Source organism: Salvelinus alpinus, chromosome 4 (assembly GCF_045679555.1).
Source record: "Salvelinus alpinus chromosome 4, SLU_Salpinus.1, whole genome shotgun sequence".
NCBI lineage: Eukaryota > Metazoa > Chordata > Actinopteri > Salmoniformes > Salmonidae > Salvelinus > Salvelinus alpinus.
The window spans coordinates 55,211,711-55,232,101 of NC_092089.1; the positions used below are offsets into that span (position 1 = coordinate 55,211,711).

The 20,391-nt window shown below is 45.6% G+C and overlaps 2 protein-coding genes across 3 annotated transcripts in view; one reads left to right on the plus strand and one right to left on the minus strand.

Annotated features, from left to right (window-relative positions):
* Positions 1 to 10,880, minus strand: part of LOC139573978 (inactive serine protease 35-like) — a 54,734-nt gene extending 43,854 nt beyond the window's left edge. Inside the window, exons 1-2 of one of the 2 annotated variants that reach the window (XM_071398018.1) lie at positions 10,801 to 10,880; positions 8,854 to 8,949 (exon numbers count right to left, since the gene is read on the minus strand). In XM_071398018.1, coding sequence (XP_071254119.1) covers positions 8,854 to 8,858 — 5 coding nt within the window. In that variant the 5' untranslated portion in view covers positions 8,859 to 8,949; positions 10,801 to 10,880. Of the gene's footprint in view, positions 1 to 8,853; positions 8,950 to 9,515; positions 9,649 to 10,800 lie in introns of those variants that run through there. The other variant, XM_071398017.1, reaches the window with a different exon arrangement.
* LOC139573977 (NADP-dependent malic enzyme-like) overlaps positions 8,978 to 20,391 on the plus strand; it is a 112,655-nt gene continuing 101,241 nt past the window's right edge. Inside the window, exon 1 of the mRNA XM_071398015.1 lies at positions 8,978 to 9,133. Within this exon, the coding sequence (XP_071254116.1) occupies positions 9,005 to 9,133 (129 nt within the window). The 5' untranslated portion in view covers positions 8,978 to 9,004. The remainder of the gene's footprint in view (positions 9,134 to 20,391) is intronic.

The window sequence follows — 20,391 nt, forward strand, 5'->3', positions numbered from 1 at the left end:
GGAAGGCATGGCCAGCCATTGAGAAATGCTTGTTGAAGTCTTCGATTATCACGGATTTATCGGTGGTGACCGTGTTACCTAGCCTCAGTGCAGTGGGCAGCTGGGAGGAGGTGCTCTTGTTCTCCATGGACTTTACAGTATCCCAGAACTTTTTGGAGTTAGAGCTACAGGATGCAAATTTCTGCTTGAAAAAGCTGGCCTTTGCTTTCCTGACTGACTGCGTGTATTGGTTCCTGACTTCCCTGAACAGTTGCATATCGCGGGGGCTCTTCGATGCTATTGCAGTTCGCCACAGGATGTTTTTGTGCTGGTCGAGGGCAGTCAGGTCTGGAGTGAACCAAGGGCTATATCTGTTCTTGGTTCTGCATTTTTTGAACGGAGCATGCTTGTCTAATATGGTGAGGAAGTAACATTTAAAGAATGACCAGGCATCCTCAACTGACGGGATGAGGTCAATATCCTTCCAGGGTACCCGGGCCAGGTCGATTAGAAAGGCCTGCTCGCAGAAGTGTTTTAGGGAGCGTTTGACAGTGATGAGGGGTGGTCGTTTGACCGCGGACCCGTGGCGGATACAGGCAATGAGGCAGTGATCGCTGAGATCTTGATTGAAGACAGCAGAGGTGTATTTGGAGGGCAGGTTGGTCAGGATAATGTCTATTAGGGTGCCCATGTTTACGGATTTAGGGTTGTACCTGGTGGGTTCCTTGATGATTTGTGTGAGATTGAGGGCATCAAGCTTGGATTGTAGGACTGCCGGGGTGTTAAGCATATCCCAGTTTAGGTCACCTAACAGAACAAACTCTGAAGCTAGATGGGGAGCGATCAATTCACAGATGGTGTCCAGGGCACAGCTGGGAGCTGAGGGGGGTCGGTAGCAGGCGGCAACAGTGAGAGACTTATTTCTGGAGAGATTAATTTTTAAAATTAGAAGTTCGAACTGTTTGGGCATAGACCTGGAAAGTATGACAGAACTTTGCAGGCTATCTCTGCAGTAGATTGCAACTCCTCCCCCTTTGGCAGTTCTATCTTGACGGAAAGTGTTATAGTTGGGTATGGAAATCTCAGAATTTTTGGTGGCCTTCCTAAGCCAGGATTCGGACACGGCAAGGACATCAGGGTTGGCAGAGTGTGCTAAAGCGGTGAGTAAGGCAAACTTAGGGAGGAGGCTTCTGATGTTGACATGCATGAGGCCAAGGCTTTTTCGATCACAGAAGTCAACAAATGAGGGTGACTGGGGACATGCAGGGCCTGGGTTTACCTCCACATCACCCGAGGAACAGAGGAGTAGTAGGATGAGGGTGCGGCTAAAGGCTATCAAAACTGGTCGCCTAGAGCGTTGGGGACAAAGAATAAAAGGAGCAGATTTATGGGCGTGGTAGAATAGATTCTGGGCATAATGTGCAGACAGGGGTATGGTGGGGCGTGGGTACAGCGGAGGCAAGCCCAGGCACTGGGTGATGATAAGAGAGGTTGTATCTCTGGACATGCTGGTCTCAATGGGTGAGGTCACCGCATGTGTGGGGGGTGGGACCAAGGAGGTATCAGAGGTACGGAGAGTGGAACTACAGGGTCCATTGCAAACCAAAACAATGATAATGATAACTAGCCTGAACAACAGTATGCAAGGCATATTGATATTTGAGAGAGACATACAATAAGGCATAAAGTGATTGCAGGTCTTGATTGGGAGAGCTAGCTAAAACAACAGGTAAGATAACAGCAGCAATAACAGGGTGCTAGTCTAACACAGCAACAACAGGTAAAAATGGCGACGACTAGGCAGAGAGGGTCGGATTAACTACACACAGATCCTGAGTTAAAGCACAGAGCCGACAGATAAAACACAAATAAACAGAATGGAGTACCGTGAATTAATGGACAGTCAAGCATGCATCAGCTATGTAGCCAAGTGATCATAGTGTCCAGGGGGCAGCCGTAGATGGAGCAGGGAGGCCTCCACTAAGCTAGCACGCGGCGTTTAAAGTTAGTAGCCCGGGGGGTGGTCTGCTCAGACGGAGGGGGTCTGCTCAGACGTGGTCGTGTCGACAGAGAATCCAAGCCAGATGGCGATGGCGAAAGAGAGGTTGTGAATTGTAGAATTGTGTTTGCTAACTGGTGCTAGCTTCGTGGCAGTGGCGCTAGCTGCGCTAGCTGCAAGCTAGCTGTGAGGATCAGAAGTAGTGGCTCAGGGATTACGGCAGGAATCCGGCGTTGTTGTCGAGAGACAGTCCGATGCTGGTAAATTGGTGAGTAATATCCAGGCTAATAACAGGGCTGGTGTCTGTGCAGAAGGTAAAAGCTACTAGCAGCGGCAAAAAAATGGCTAAATTAGCTTGTAGCTGGTATTGTAGCCCAAGAATTCGCTGGTAGACCTCTTCAGCTAGCCGGCAGATGGGCCTAGCTCGAGGCTAGCTCAAGGCTAACTGGTGCTTGCTTCGGGACAGAGGTGTTAGCCAGTAGTAGCCACTCGGTTGCAGCTAGCTAGCTGTGATGATACGGTGTAATTGTCCAGAGCTTGCGTCAGGAATCCGGTGATGTGGTAGAGAAAAAGCAGTCCTATATGCTCTGGGTTGATATCGCGCTTGCAGACTGGCAGGTATTGGCCCGGTATTGAAGCTGGCTGTGTCCGAGTTGAGGGTGAAGACCGCAGCAGTGGCTAACTGACTACTAGCTAGTAGCTAGTTATCTGGCTAGCTTCTGATTGGGGTTACGGTTCTAAAGTATAAAAAAAATAGCAGGTCCGTACCACATTGGGTGAGGCGGAATGTAGGAATGTATATTCAGTTCCTAGATGGAAAGTGAAATTAAAATATATACGAAATGTATACGAAAAATACGAAGACTATTTACACGGGACAGGACAGGACCAAGATCCAATCTATCTGTACAGCTGTTAATTTGACATTATTAATTGAAAAAAAATCCTTACAATTAACTATGGTTAGTGGAGATGGAGGAGACTGAAATGAAAACATATGCTTAAAGTACTTTGCTTCCTCTTTCAACATATTGTTTGGTGAATCATGGGTAACAAGCTACAGTAAATTATTTTTGGTAGCATTTCTATGTTGAACATAAAAAATATATTTTGTTTATTTTTCCCCATATTTCATCCAGTTCGCTTTATTTTTATAATATAGTACACTTTATCTTTCTTGAATAAGTTACTCCATTACTTTTAGTTTTTTCACTAACGTATTCTGTGCTTCTGTAGTATTGCTATCTATCTGTACTGTAAACTCCTCGATTGTCACACCCTGATCAGTTTCACCTGTCCTCGTTATTGTCTCCTCCCCTCCAGGTGTCGCTTGTTTTCCCCAGTGTATTTATCCCTGTGTTTCCTGTTTCTCTGTGCTAGTTCGTCTTGTATGTTTCCAAGTCAACCAGCGGTTTTCCCATTCTCCTGCTTTTTACATTCTCCGTTTTCTAGTCCATGACAGACCATGACAGACCCAGCAGACTTGGACCAGCTCCGCCACGCTGTCTCCCTGCAGTGAGCAACCATTGGGAGACATCAGGAGTTGCTACAGGGCCTTTTGGAAGGGCTCAGTTCCTTGACGGAATGCCACGACCATGGGTTAAAGGCTATTATGGAGCAAATCAGGGAGTTAGCTCAGACTGGAGCAAATCAGGGAGTTAGCTCACTGTCTGCCACCTCTGAAAAACCCCAATCACCCAGTAATTTTTTCTCATATATGTGGTGCGTTGGTACAGCCTATCCCGACTCCCCGTGAACGCCACTTACCACCTCCAGAGCGATATTCGGGGAATCCTGGTACCTGCCGGGGTTTTCTTTCTCAGTGCTCACTTATTTTTGAGCTACAGCCATCTTTGTTTTCTTCAGACCCATCGAAGATGGCGTATATAATTACGCTAATGTTGGGAAGGGCGCTCTCCTTGGCTACGGCAGTTTGGGAACAACAATCTGCCATTTGCAGTCATTTGGAGGAATTCATGGCAGAGATGAGAAGTTTTTGAGTCTCCGGTATCCGGGAGAAAGGCGGCCAGCAAACTGCTTGTCAAAACTCCCGTAGTGTGGCAGACTACGCGGTGGACTTTCGCACGTTGGCTGCCGATAGTGCCTGGAATCCAGAGTCTTTTTTAAGATACTTTTCTGCACGGATTATCTGAGGAGGTTAAGGATGAGCTAGCTGCTCGGGAACTGCCGATGGCCCTCGACTCCCTTATCGCCTTAACCATTAAAATTGATGGACGCCTAAGGGAACGCAAGAGTGAGAGGAGGTCTGGTCTCGGGCACACTCGTGCACTCGATATGGCGCGTTCACCTCCTATGGAATCCGGAAGATTCCGAAGGCAGCTCTTCTAAGAGGAGTCGAAGCCACCCGAGTTCTCTCGTGAATCTACGACTGGTGAGTTGGATACTGCTGAGCCTATGCAGTTGGGAAGAACTAGGCTATCAGTTTGGGAGCGATCACGGAGGATGAATAAAAGCTGTCTGTACTGTGGATGGGCAGGGCATTTTATAGATATCTGCCCTATTCGGAAACCCTTGTCTCTAGTGGGTACCAGTACTATGGTGAGCCAGACTGGGAGTTCCCTAATTCCCATCACCCACACACCCCTTTTTGCTCTTGTGCAGTGGGGAGACCAATCTAATTCTCTCCGAGTGCTCATTGACTTTGGGGCTGATGAAAATCTTATGTGCTTCTACACCTGCATTGCTTGCTGTTTGGGGTTTTAGGCTGGGTTTCTGTACAGCACTTCGAGATATTAGCTGATGTACGAAGGGCTATATAAAATAAACTTGATTTTGATTTGATTTATGGATGCCACGATAGCTTCGGAGCTTGGTATTCTCTCTCAGCCTCTCTCTGTGCCCATTGATGCTAGGGAACTGGACGGCCGCTCTATAGGGGAAGTCACCCATAGTACTGTACCAGTACAATTACGGATTTCTGGTAACCACAGTGAGACAATACAGTTCCTCCTCACCACATCTTCCCATGTTCCGGTTGTTTTGGGATTTTTCATGGCTTCAAAAGCACAATCCGTTGCTTGATTGGACCACAAGCTAGATCCTGGGTTGGAGCCCATTTTTGCCATTCCCACTGCCTTCAAGCAGCACAGATGTTAGCAAGACTGTGGATGTCTCTGCTATCACCACAGAATACCATGACCTCCTGGAAGTGTTCAGTAAGGCACATGCTACTTCCCTTCCCCCGCACCGTCCTTATGATTGTGCCATTGATCTTCTCTCAGGCACTACACCACCTGTGCGTTGGTTGTATTCTCTGTCTGGACCAGAGACCAACGCTATGGATAAGTACATAAAAGAGTCTCTGGCCACTGGGGCCGTCCGTCTGTCTGCATCTCCTGCCAGCGCAGGGTTTTTCTTTGTGAAGGACAAGACCCTGCGTCCGTGTATTGACTACCGGGGACTTAATGACATGACTCAAGAATTGTTACCTCCTACCTCTCCTCGGCGTTTGAACCTCTCCAGGGGGCCACCATATTTTCCAAGTTGGACCTTCGAAATGTCTACCATGTGGTTCAGATATGCGAGGGGATGAGTGGAAGACAGCCTTCAACACAGCCAGTGGACATGAGTACCAGGTCATACAATTTGGACTCACCAACGCCCCGTTGTTTTTCCAGGCTTTGGTCAATGATGTTCCTCGGGACATGCTAAACCGGTTCGTGTACCTTTACGACATCCTGTTTTTTCCCCCCGATCTGCACAAGAACATGTTCTTCATGTCAGACAGGTCCTTCAGCGCCTCCTGGAGAGAAGTGTGAGTTCCTCCAAAGCTACTATCAAATTTCTGGGATATGTCATTGCTGAGGGCAATGTTCAGATGGATCCTGGAAAGGTGAAAGCAGTGGTGGATTGGCCTCAACCAACATCCAGGGTGCAGTTGCAACGGTTTCTTGGTTCTGCAAACTTCTACCGCCATTTCATTCGGAACTACAGCACCCTGGCGGCCCCCCTCTCGGCACTCACCTGTCTCAAGGTACCGTTCAAATGGTTTCCAGCTGTCAACAAAGCCTTTGTGGACCTGAAGCATCGGTTCACAACAAAACCCATCCTCATCTATCCAGACCCCTCGCGTGAATTTGTGGTGGAAGTGGATGCTTCGGATGTTGGAGTGGGGGCCATCCTTTCCCATCGATCTGCCCAGGACCAGAAGCTTCATCCCTGTCCCATCGTCTCAATCCTGCTGAAAGGAACTACGATGTAGGAAACTGAGAACTCCTGGTGGTGAAGATGGCATTGGACGAGTGGAGGCACTGGCTGGAAGGAGCAGAACAGCCATTCCTGGTCTGGACCGACCATAACCTGGAATATCTCCTTACAGCCAAGCGCCTCATCTCCAGGCAGGCCCGGTGGGCCCTCCTGTTCACCAGATTTAACTTCACCATCTCCTACCGCCCAGTGTCAAAGAATGTGAAGCCTGACTCCCTCTCCAGCCTATACAGTTCCTTTGCCACACCCTTCTCCTCTGAAACCATTCTCCCTACCTCATGCCTTGCTGCCACTGTGGATTGGGGTATTGAGAACCTGGTCCGCGAGGCACAACGCTCCCAGCCTGGACCTGAAGGAGGCCCGGCTAACCGGCTGTTTGTCCCTAAACCAGTCCGGTCCCGGGTCCTGGAATGGGCTCATTCCTCCAGGCTGACCTGTCATCCAGTGTTCCGTTGTACACTAGCCTTCCTTCGACAACGTTTCTGGTGGCCCACAATGGTCCCTGACATCTCTGCCTTCGTCACCGCATGCACTGTGTGTGCTCAAAACAAGACTCCACGGCAAGCTCCTTCTGGCCTCCTGCAGCCACTACCGGTTCCTCATTGTCCCTGGTCTCCTATATCTCTGGACCTAGTCACTGGGCTCCCTCCGTCTGATGGTAGTCGACCGGTTCTCCAAGCCCGCCCATTCCATCCCTCTCCCCAAACTACCTTCTGCCAAGGAGACAGCCCAACTTATGGTGCAGCATGTCTTCCGGATCCATGGACTCCCGGTAGACATGGTCTCCGATCGGGGTTCTCGTCTCAGTTCTGGAAGGCATTCTGCACCCTTATTGGGTTGTCGGTCAGCCTGTCATCCGGATTCCATCCCCAAACTAACGGTCAGTCGGACCGAGCCAACCAAGCCCTGGAGACCACCTTAAGGTGCATGGTCCCAACCAACCCCACTACCTGGAGCCGTCAACTGGTCTGGGTGGAGTATGCCCGCAACACTCTTCCCAGTTCTGCCACAAGACTCCCCCCATGGAGCACTTGAAAGGGGAATCAGCCTCTGCTCTTCCCGGAACAAGAGCAGGAGGTAAGCGTACCCTCGGCCCAGATGTTTGTCCGCTGTCGGCGTACCTGGAGAAGAGCCAGGGCGGCTATTCTCAAGAACAACTCGAGGTATCGTTGACAAGCGGACCGTCGCCGGACCCCAACTCCCTGCTACTGCGTTGGACAGAGGGTATGGCTGTCCACACAGACCTGCCCCTTTGGGTAGAGTCCCGCAAACTGTCCCCTCGTTTCATTGGTCCTTTTCCCATCTCCTGAGTTCCACTGCTGTCCGTTACCCCGTACCCGCCGAATTCACCCTACCTTTCATGTGTCTAAGATTAAGCCCATGTCTCACTGTTCTTTGTCTTCTGTCACCAGGAGCACTCCCCCCGTCATTGATGGCCATCCGGCCTACACGGTTAAACGTCTCCTGGGTGTTCGACCACGGGGCAGGGGTTTCCAGTACCTAGTTGACTGAGAGGATTACGGCCCGGTGGAGAGGTGCTGGGTTCCCGCTAGAGACATCCTGGATCCAGCCCTCATCACCGACTTCCACTGCCAACACCCCGGTCAACCAGGTGGCGTCCCTAGAGGGGGGGGGGGGGGGGGGGGTACTGTCACACCTTGATCAGTTTCACCTGTCCTCGTTATTGTTTCCACCCCCTCCAGGTGTCACTTGTTTTCCCAGTGTGTTTATCCCTGTGTTTCCTGTCTCTCTGTGCCAGTTCGTCTTGTATGTTTCCAAGTCAACCAGCGTTTTTCCCGTTCTCCTGCTTTTTGCATTCTCCTTTTTCTAGTCCTCCTGGTTTTGACCCTTGCCTGTTACTGGACTTTGTACCCACCTGCCTTGATCACGAGCCTGTCTGCCACTCTGTACCTCCTGGACTCTGATCTGGTTTTGACCTTTTTGTCTGTCCACGACCATTCTCTTGCCTACCCCTTTGGATTAATAAACATTGTAAGACTTCAACCATCTGCATCTGTGTCTCGCCTTGTGTCATGATATCTATTTCCTTTGTTAATATGAATTATTTTGACCTAAATTGCTTTTGTTTTAAATATGAATATTGAATTGCATGACCTGTAAAAGCACATTTTTAAAACTCTCTCACAATAAGGGGATCTGCTATACCTATATGTTGAAAAAAGTGAGTTATAAATTATTCTGTCCTTTGTAAAAAATAAGTTGTCATCCAATAGGCTTTGATAAAATGTCCAATATCCTTGCCCATGTGGACATTCTGCAAGAGTAATGTATAGGCTGTTTCTTACCCTCTATTGAACAACACTCTCTCACACACAGCCTAGCCTTCACTCTTTATCAACGACACAGGTGTGTGTGCTCAAGGTTGGCCATGAACCTATATGGCTGTTCAGGATTTCATGGCTCATTTTTATAAGTGCTCCTACTGTAAGGGATAAAAGCCAATATTCACTCATTAAATTAATAACATAGCCCCTAGCTCTTTTCAGGATGGAATAGAAAATGATTTCATCATAGAAATATTACCACATGCATTTGAAATGTATTAAATACAAGTAAATAGTTGCATTAAGGTATGAAGGAGTCTTATCCTAGCAATACAATAGTATTGTTAATGAATGTAGACTAACTTCATTCCTCACGGTAGGTAGACTGATCGTTGCGCTCGTGCTCATCGTTCTGTGTTGTCACTGGGAGAGCGTTCACCGGCACATCCACTTGTTGACCTGTGTTCACAACAGAGTTCAGGGTTACTGTACGCTATTTAAAGAGGGAGGCAACATGGCACACGGTTTAGTCAAACGGGAATCAGTCGAGAGTGAGATGCATAAACCCGAAGACCAAAGTAAGATCTTTGTTTACACGAAGAAGAGGGGGTATGACGTTACACGTAACCCCTACCTGAACAAGGTAACCAAAACAAGTGCTTTTTGTGTTTACTTTGTACGTTTATTTTCTAAACGAAGTGTTAGCTTTAGCCTACATGTTTAGGAGTATTGGCTTCAGAGCAGGCTATATTTAGATTTAAAGGAGCACAATGCCCCTCGAAGCGGTTTACATGAAGTTGTTCCACTCTCGCCTTTGCGTTTTTTTTCTAGTAGCCCCTAGCTCCAAGAAATGACGCGAAAGCCCATCCTCCCCGCGTAATACCCATTACACAAGTTCAGCTTTTCAAATATTAAATGACAGCCAGCCCACTGTGGATGATTGAGATTTGTGCATTTAAGATTAACGAGCTAACAATATATTTTCATTTGGCGAGAGGAAGAACTAAAGTCGGTCAGCTGCTAACCTTCGCAGTTGCATGAGTGGAATGAAGCTATGGAAGTATATGTCCACCCTCAACTTGCTGGTCAGACTTCGAAAAACTCTTCCAGTTTTTGTCACAGGCTGCCACTTTAGGAATATGTTTTCAAAATAGCACAGAGAGGCTGGCACAACGGTTAACGAAATTAGCCAAAATGTCAGGAGATAGCTTTGCTAGGCTGCAAAGCATAGTCAATGTGTCAGAGTTTGATTGTGGTAACCAAGGGAGCTTTCTAGTGTTTTTCTTGGTCGCACGAGCCACGCCTCCCCTACATATTTGTGATCACAGGCTAGTGAGGCTACATGTTGTTCGTCAACGTGTGGGAGAGTGACAGTTTACTATCCCTGTCCATGGTTCTGATCAGGTCATCACGATGAGTGCAAATTGTGGGTCATCTGTCAACAGAAAAAACTAAACTGTTTAATTAGACATTTGTAGTGTACTAAAGCCAGAAAAACGAATTACCTGTTGAACTCTCCATTATTGTTGTATTGCCGTTGTCCATTAATTGGGACCGATTGGGGCAACCTGCTCTCAGAGCATTTCATATTATTCTGCTGGTAAATCCGACTCCATTTATTATGATATGTTACATTTCGTATGGATTCATGCATTCATTTGTGGATGTCCATCACCCATTTCATATGATATGTTATGAATTACAATTTGTATTATATATTACAAATTTGAAAAACTTACAAATTCTAGCTGGCTAACGTTAGCTAGGCTAGGGGTTAGGGTTAAGTTTAGGAGTTAGGATAAAGGGTTAGGGGAAGGGTTAGCTAAAAGGGTTAAGGTTAGGAGAAGGGTTAGCTAACATGCTAAGTAGTTGCAAAGTAGCTAAAAAGTACTATGTCCGTGATGGGATTCAAACTCGAACCTTCGGGTTGCTAGACGTTGGCGTTATATTGCTGACCAACCACCCTACTTTCATTTTTGCCTTAAGTAACCATCTGTCTTATGTAACTAAACATAACATACAGTATCATACTAAATTGAGTGTCCCGAATTTACATTTACTATGTTACTTCTAGTCTGAGACCAGGCTGACTGGGGCTTGTGTCATACAGTATTTTGCCTTTGATGCTGTAAAAGAGAAGAACAAGGACTTGTAGGCCAATTGTTGGCTTTAGTTGAGTACTTGCATTTCAACTGCTAATTAGGATACTTATCTTGTATTTAAGCTAACACAATGCATTTAAATATTAGAGTGCTATTTAATTTCAATAGATTCTATTTTAGGAATTAGGTAAGAAAAAAATGGAATTACCCTTGCTATATTTCCCACCTTTGGTCTCAAAATGTCTCTCTGATTGCCTTGAAGCACAGCATGACGCCATTCAGCAGCAGAGGTCTTTGGGTAAAAGCTCTCCCTTATCTGATAAAGAGTGACATTTACAACTGTTGAAAGGGCTGTCAGGGTCCTTGTCCCTACCTAGCTGCTGATAAGTCAGTCAGTGCAGTTCAAACATCCTGTTTCAAACATCCTTTTTTTTACACAGTGAATGTGGCTGGCTGCATGGTGGAGTATGATTAGGCTTTGCTTTGTGTTGTACAGTTCCATACCTACATTTATTGTTAATCCCAATAAGAAAGGGGTTTTGTCAAGGGTAGCCTATGTGATATTGGTCACTGGGAGCACTGAATCTGCCTTGAATCTGATTCTAATCCCCAATCATTGATAGACTAAAGCTTGAGCCAGGTTCTTGCTTCTGCTGTTTTAACTCAAGTTGGTCATGTCAGCTCTGAACCCTGTCTAAATTGTTTGTTTACATCTAGTAAACTGATTGTTTACATTAAATAACATTTTTAGTCAGATAGCAGACACTCTTATCCAGAGCGACTTACAGGAGCAATTAGGGTTAAGTGCCTTGCTCAAGGGCACATCGATAGATATTTCATCTAGTCGGCTCAGGGATTCGAGCCAGCAACCTTTCAGTTACTGGCCCAATGCTCTTACCAGCTAGGCTACCTGCCGCACATCCCAGTTTGCACCCAAGTGGTTTGAATGGACCGTCTGTACAAGAGAGCTATTAGCCCGTCAATGCAAGCTTGAATTTGAAATTGCAATTGGACAGTGAATTTGAGAAGTTGATTGGTCAGAGAAACGCAGTGAATTTTATTCTGGAATGGCATTGAATGTTGAAATTTCAGAAGGAATGGCTAGGATATTTGATTGGAGTTGCACAACTTCTCAAGCATGCTTCACTAGGTGCAAACCACAAAGACATGTCAGCACAACAATATTTTATTTGGGTGGCCATATTGGATTTGGTCACATGAACTAGGCTATGAGCTATAGACCTAGAGACCCTGGCTGGTCTATCCATTATTTCTATGCTCATCCCTCTCTGTGTCGGAGGTTTTCATGTTACTTCTATGTCTCCTGTCGTAATGAGCTAGCTAGAGCATGTGTTATTGCTTTGTTTTGGAGAAGACTGGGGGTTTAATGAGATTAATTAAGAGAAACTGCTTTCAAACTGCTTTAAATTGGGAGTCATTGGAGACGGAGTGCAGCAACCTATTTATTTAACTCTCCTTCTATAGTAAACGTGCTTCATCTGGAAAACGTTAAGTTAGGCCTAATACACCAAAAGACTGTGAGGACCAAAGTACAGGCTTAATAGTCAGTGTGAGTAACAAATTGCCAAGTCTATTTGCATCAGTCAAAGAATGGTCAAAGAAGGCTACAATGGGTTTCTCTCTTTGTTAATTGATAATAACCGAGATAGACTATTCTTTTAAAGAACGTTTCGTTTTCTATAAGTAGGGCTAAACCACAATTATTTTTGACTGGCAGCAGTCAATGAAGTATAAGCACTAAGTGCAAAGACACTGAGATTGCCTTCTTGAATGCTCCAGCTTTGGTTTGGTATGATCTACCTGATACCCTCATAAGTCAAGTCGAAACTGACGTTGACACACACTTAAACACACAAGTGCACAGGTAAGACTGATCAGAGGAGAAAAAGGCTTTTTATGCAGCGGGGTGAACCATTCACTGTCAACCTTGTCCATGAACCAGCAGGAGGAAATTAGAGGAGAAAGTAGGAAATGCCTGCTAAAGCATGTTCTGCTTCTCAACAACAGGCAGCCTTTTGTGGGCCCAGTAGTGGGACATTGTTGCCCACTCCTAGGTTCAGCACACCCTGGGGATATGTGTTTACCTCCCTCACCTGATCCACTTCAGCCTCAGACAGGAGCCAGTGAGAAGGACAACACACTAATTGATGCTGAGGGACGGAGGTTACTAAAAGCAGTGTGTCCTCACATCTGCAAGAGTCAATTTTGTTTTCATCCCCCTCCACTCACTCTCCATTCACCTTGTACCCCTCCTTTCTCACTCAACACTCACTCCACCCCTTTGAAAAGGTGGAACAGGATATTATAGGTGTGTTTTCTGTGTGCACACCACGCAATAAAGAAATAAAGTGGGGAGCGAGGCAAAGAAAGGGGTCTCTGTGGGGAGGAAGAGAGAGCTGGCCGGACTCCACAGACGTCCTCTGTCTCTCTGGGTTGATCAGGTATTAATGAGCAGCCTGTGTGAATCCCAGGCTCCCAGGCCACACTGCAGCCCTCTGATGCTTGCTGGGCTGCCACGAAACGCTGGCATGAAAAACAACAAGAAGTGAAACACTCTCTCTGAGCGCCCTATCAGGGATTGTGTTTCACCTCAAACACAGAGGTAGTGGAGTGCAGGTGATCCAACAGATGCCCATTCAGTCGGTCTTTGTGTGCTAACTAGGCTAACCCTGTGCTGAGTTTGGTCACGGTATGGATGGACACTTTGCCTTTAGCATTCATTAGAGGGTCAGGGTGGCATCAATGAAGACCTTGAACTGGGACAGTCCTCTAACATCTCTGGATGTTAAGGAAGACCCCTATGATGCACAGAAGATTTTCAGCTGTTCATCATGGATTGGTATTCAATTTCACCAAAATAGTGTGGAATGGTGCAGAGTTCAATCTGGCATCAACTTTCAACTCCCCAGAAAATGGAGATCTCTTGATTAAGCAGTAATATGCAGTTTATTGAGGTTTAAATAGCTGCTGGTGTTATGTAATATTTCAGCCCAAAATCAAACTGTGGTGAAGATCCAGAACAGCAATTGGATGCCCCATTTGTAACCACAGACTCCACATTTGTATTTATTATGGATCCCCATTGGCTGCTGCCAAGGCAGCAGATACTCTTCCTGGGATCCAGCAAAATTAAGACAGTTTATACAATTTTAAAAACATTACAATACATTCACAGATTTCACAACACACTGTGTGCCCTTAGGCCCCTACTCCACCACTACCACATATCTACAGTACTAAATCCATGTGTATGTGTGTAAATAGTGCATATGTTATTGTGTGTGTATGCATGTCTGTGCCTATGTTTGTTGCTTCACAGTCCCCACTGTTTCATAGTGTTTTTTTCCTTTGTTTTTTAAATCTATTTTTACTGCTTGCATCAGTTACTTGATGTGGAATAGAGTTCCATGTAGTCATGGCTCTATGTAGTAATGTGCGCCTCTCATAGTCTGTTCTGGACTTGGGGACTGTGAAGAGACCTCTTGTGGCATGTCTTGTGGGGTATGCATGGGTGTCTGAGCTGTGTGCCAGTAGTTTAGACAGACAGCTCGGTGCATTCAACATGATATTACCTCTCTTAAATACAAGTAGTGATGAAGTCAATCTCTCCTCGACTTTGAGCCAGGAGAGATTAACATGCATATTATTAATATTAGCTCTCTGTGTACATCCAAGGGACAGCCATGCTACCCTGTTCTGAGCCAATTGCAATTTTCCTAAGTTATTTTTTGTGGCACCTGACCACACGACTGAACAGTCAGACCGAGCACTCCCCCATTCTCATCGATGTGGCTGTAGTGGAACCGGTTCAGAGCTTCAAGTTCCTTGGTGTCCACATCACCAACAAACTATCATGGGCCAAACATACTAAGACAGTCGTGAAGAGGGCATGACAAAGCAAGCCTATTGCCCTTCAGGAGACTGAAAAGATTTGGCATGGGTCCTCAGATCCTAAAAAGGTTCTACAGCTGCACCATCAAGAGCATCCTGACTGGTTGCATCACTGCCTGGTATGGCAACTGCTCGGCTTCCAACCGCAAGGCACTACAGAGGGTAGTGCGTACGGGCCAGTACATCACTGGGGCCAAGCTTACTGCCATCCAGGACCTCTATACCATGCGGTGTCAGAGGAAGTCCCTAAAAATTGTGAAAGACTCCAACCACCCTAGTCATAGACTGTTCTCTCTGCTACCGCACGGCAAGCGGTACCGGAGCGTCAAATCTAGGTCCAAAAGGCTTCTTAACAGCTTCTACCCCCAAGACATAAGACTCCTGAACAGCTAATCAAAGGGCTACCCAGACCCGTCTTTTACGCTGCTGCTACTCTCTGTTTATAATCTATGCATAGTCACTTTTACTCTGCCTACATGTACATATTATCTCAATTACCTCGACTAACCGGTGCCCCCGCACATTGACTCTGCACCGGTACCCCCTGTATATAGCCTCGCTTGTTATTTTACTGCTGCTGTGTAATTATTTGTTATTTTAATTTTAATTTTTTTTACGAAACACTTTTATTTTAACTTCTTAATGCATTGTTGGTTAAGGGCTTGTAAGTAAGCATTTCACTGTAAGGTCTACTACACCTGTTGTATTCGGCACATGTGACAAACTAAATTTAATTTGATTTAGTCAAGGTGTGACTAGTACCTTCCTTGTTGATAGTGTTGTTAAAAAGGCAGAGCAGCGCTTTATTATGGACATACTTCTCCCCATCTTAGCTACCATTATATCAATATGTTTTGACCATGACAGTTTACAATCCAGGATTACTCCAAGCAGTTTAGTCATCTCAACTTGCTCAATTTCCACATTATTTATTACAAGATTTAGTTGAGGTTTAGGGTTTAATGAATGTTTTGTACCAAATACAATGCTTTTAGTTTTAGAAATATTTAGGGCTAACTTATTCTTTGCCACCCACTCTGAAGCTAACTGCAGCTCTTTGTTAAGTATTGCAGTCATTTCAGTCGCTGTAGTAGCTGACGTGTAATGTGTTGAGTCATCCGTAAACATAGACACTCTGGCTTTACTCAAAGTCAGTGGCATGTCATTAGTAAAAAAAATCAAAAGCAAGGGGCCTAAACAGCTACCCTGGGGAATTCATTCTACCTGGATTATGTTTGAGAGGCTTCCATTAAAGAACACCCTATGTGTTCTGTTAGACAAGTAACTCTTTGTCCACATTGACATCGCAGATGGCCCATCCGACAACAGACATCCATTAATCTGTGTTCTTGGCTTAGTGAAAATTCTGTGGAACAACACTGTATCTGATTGGACAACGAGGATGTGCTGGAATGCCAACTGGCTGACCCTGGGAATGGAGCTGGGTTATCATAATCTTCTGTCTTTAACAAATAGAAGTAACCATTAGCCAGCACTCTTTATGGTTGGTTGGTTGGTTGGTTGGTTGGTTGGTTGGTTGGTTGGTTGGAAGAGCAGCCAGTGATTGAGAGGGACTGGTTTTGTGTGAATCCTAATGTTCTTCAGTCTGGGCTGTAACACTTGGACCAAGGTATAACCCAATGCTTGCCTAATTTGGAAAAGGTGTCATTGGATGCTTACGAGAGTGTGGGGCCTAGCCCTGACTTGTTCACCTACAGAATGAGCATGTCTCTCCAAATATTTTGGAATGTTGGGAAACTTGTTATTGTCACAACTCTATGACATAGGCCATTCTATTATGAGTAGTACAGAAACTCGTTTTTTTCAGGGCCAACGTGAGATGCAGGCGGGTGTTAGCTGGCAATAAGCTTTCATGACACTGTTAAACCGATGAGTGGCTATGGGACAAAGAGTGCTCTGTTCTTGCTCTATCACAGGTCAGATGATCCTGTCAATCTCCCTCACTAGGAACTAGAACTCTAGAACTCCCAGGACTGTGTGTGTAAGATGTCACAGGTATCCCAGGTGTTTCCAGGTGTGGCAGTGCGACCGCACGCATCGCCGGCCGCCAGACATTCCACTGATGGCCTGGAGTGGATCGGCCAGACGGGGAAAGTGCCCCCTCAATAACTCAACCTCGGTGGAACATGCCAAGCAGCCTGATTTTTACACTGTCACACACACACACAAGATCTCAATCTGCCTGTTTGTTCTGGCCTGTTTTGTTTCCTTGGGCCAGACACGCCTAAATCCCCTAACCTGCTGGTCCGTTGAGACTTTGTTTTCTCTAAGACAGTCTTTTTCAGATCTGGACAATGGAGAAGCCATTAGACTGGTCCCAGACGCATAGAGGGAGACAGTGATGGACTCATCGCCTGCCTATGAAGCATGGCTCAGTCCTCCCCTCCCATCTGTTGCTCTTGTCACTCCCTTGTTTCCTCAATACAGCTTTTGTTTGTTGTTTGAAAGGGAAAGTCTTACAAAGTCCTGACATAAATATGGATCTAGAGATGGAGAACCAAGGGAATAACCAAAAGAACAGACCTAATGCTATTGAGATGAGGACTAGGCCTATCCCAGTGAGACTAGTCAGTGGATTTGGAATTTGGAATGACCGATTGCCTATTGTATCATAAAGGAGGTTGTGTGAGGAAATTGTCTGATAAACAGGTTGAGGGTCTGGTTTCGGCTTATCAGATTTGACACGATTCCCAAAGGACTTTGAATATGACCAAATGTCAACGACTGAAAGTCAACCTGGTCAATGGGCCTCCATATCCACTTTCTGGGAAACAGTGGAGAAACACAATCTGGCCTGCACAAGCAGCAGTACAAGCTCGGGTCCAAGCACAACATCACTGGTGTCACAAGGAAAGTTATGACACTGGCAATGGAGTTATGTTATGGGGTTGCAGAGTTACAACATGTGCTCGTTGTAATGGTGAAGGTGTTTGCATGGCTCGAAACAAGTTCCAACGCTCCATTCTTTTTCGCCTTTGTGTTTTTTAGAAAGATTCATTCAGAGCACCGGTTGTGATGTAGGTGGGCCTTGTGGATGGAAGATATCATAAAAGGCAGTGGATGGAAGATATCATAAAAGGCAGTAGGGACAAGGGACAACCATTTGTGTCTCCCTTTCATAGGTTTCATGTTAACAACACACAATGTCCATTGATGGTAAACCTATGTCATGCATCCTATTCTAACTGGAATCCCATTCACACTGGCTATCCCAAGGCTATACTCCAGCATGGAGTAGGCTTAGAGATGGCTGTCATTTAAGACATGGCCAAATCATTTCAATTCTGATGATTGTACAACTGTAAATTAATCAGCCCACCTAAAAACACGGCCAATTGTTCAGTTCTGACAATTGTAGAACTGGAATCACTCTATAGTGAGTTCACAGTGTTGCTGTTATTCTGCGATAGCAGGTCAACAATGATTTACTTATTTCTGGGAACAGAACAGAAGCCAAATTGATTAGGAATTTAGACTGAGAAGAGCAATTCAGTAGCTAACAGACCTTAGCTATTAGATTTGTAAGTTTCTCCCTCATATGTAGCCTAACTTAAAACATTTCTGTAGCATACTTTATACTTTGTGGCTATACAGAAATGTTGCCTCTGGGGGTGCTCCTGAGCCAAAAGGTGTCCACTAAAATGGATGAACATATTGCTCAGAAATGACCTCATGACCCTTGATGTACAGCTTCTTTAGAATGGATTTAGCTGCATTCTGGGTGTGGGCACGGTTTAGCTGTCACAAGGGAACAACATGTTGAATAGATAGTGACTGATGCCTACAGGACAGCTGTGAGAGTGACGGAGGGATTTTAATACCTTCATGTGCTAATCAGCCCAGACAGTTTTTGGTACTAGACTAATGAGTGCTGAGTAGGGACTGGCCTGAAGTATGCGAATGTTTAGCCCAAGGCTTCACAGAGTTGCTGATTTGTTTAGAGACTTGGACTCTTGCCCGGCAAACCCCGTACATAGAGCATGAGAAGACCACGGCAGAAGGCTGCATTTTAAGTCTTACATTCCACACCCCGGCCCACCTCCGTTTTCAAGGCTGTTTAACCAGCAAGAGTGTCCATAAATTCACAAGTTGACACCTCACTGATTTACAGAGCCACGTGGGTTCACATATTTGCTCAGAAGGAAGACTTTTAGAAGCTCCTCCCAGTCAAAAGAGAATGGGAGCACAGATGGGTGGAGTTTTCAGGATGAGGATGACTTACTGGAAGTGGAGATAACCTAAATAGGCGTTAATGTTGTGCTTACTAATGGTGGTTTTGGAACAGTGCTGGGCTGTGGTATGCCATATGGACGTGTCTGTGATGGTTGTTTACTCTGCATGTTATGTTTGAGTCCTGTGGGGCTGACCACTGGTCACGGTCACTCTGTCATCCAGTCTCAAAAACGCCTGTCTTCCAAGGTGACGCCACGTCCAAGCAGGCTTAAACACAATGGCAATACTCATCAGACTGTCAACTGAGGTTCTGGATAATGTGGAGGCTAAAGTCTACAGCATGGTGCTGTTGAAGACTGAAAGCTTAGTGATCGAAACTAAACTAAGGCTGGCCTTTACTCCTGAGGGCAAAGTTGTGTGTTAAGTCAAGTTTGCCAATGCCTGTTTAATTTAGCCATGAGTCAGTTGTGACATGTAAATTGGGAAACTTTCATAAATAGCCTTTCGAGAAGACCGTGTGGGTCTATCTACTGCCCCCCTGGTGTCCTTGTCTCTCTACTTCCAATACCACACCTCTCATAGACTACTATACTATATCACACCACCACATACTTTCCTTCGCTTCTTTCAGCTTCGGTAGGAATGCCTCCATGCTATCTCTCTCCACTTACCCTACTTATTCCGTATTCTCTCTCCTGCTAAGTTATTATTACTAGCTGCAAAGGTTTAGGTCCTGATGACAACCACTCTCTAAACAAAGTTGGCATATTAACACGTTTTCTGCCTGAGATTCCAACTAATGACCCAATTATGTCTTGGTATGCAAGTGTTTACAAATGTTGTAGCAGTCATAAGGGCAGTAATCAGTGGAAGGAAGGCAGGTTGAAGTTCTCAAAATGTAGATCTATTTACAAGTCTTGCTGATCCAACAGTGAAGGTGCCATATATCAAACGAGTCGATTTACAAAATATACACGTGCAACAGCCTTACAGAAATAGCCTCTGTATCAGGCTTAACATGTCCTATCTGAACAGACACAGGTAGAGGGCAAGACTACACAGCCTCCCCTTGAGAAATCAAATCTGTATGTGTTTATGCACTTGGCCCCTACCAGGTCCATACAATTACCCAGTTGGAAATTACCAATGAACTGGTCCAACAAAGTAAAAGGCCATTTCCATATCCATACTTACATTGGTAAATTATTCTAAACTCAGCAAAAAAAGAAACATCCTCTCACTGTCAACTGCGTTCATTTTCAGCAAACTTAACATGTGTAAATATTTGTATGAACATGACAAGATTCAACAACTGCGATATAAACTAAACAAGTTCCACAGACATGTGACTAACAGAAATGGAGTAATGTGTCCCTGAACAAAGGGGGGGTCAAAATCAAAAGTAACAGTCAGTATCTGGTGTGGCCACCAGTTGCATTAATTACTGCAGTACATCTCCTCCTCATGGACTGCACCAGATTTGCCAGTTCTTGCTGTGAGATGTTACCCCACTCTTCCACCAAGGCACCTGCAAGTTCCCGGACATTTCTGTGTGGAATGGCCCTAGCCCTCACCCTCCGATCCAACAGGTCCCAGACGTGCTCAATGGGATTGAGATCCGGGGTCTTCGCTGGCCATGGCAGAACACTAACAGTACTGTCTAACAGGAAATCACGCACAGAACGAACAGTAT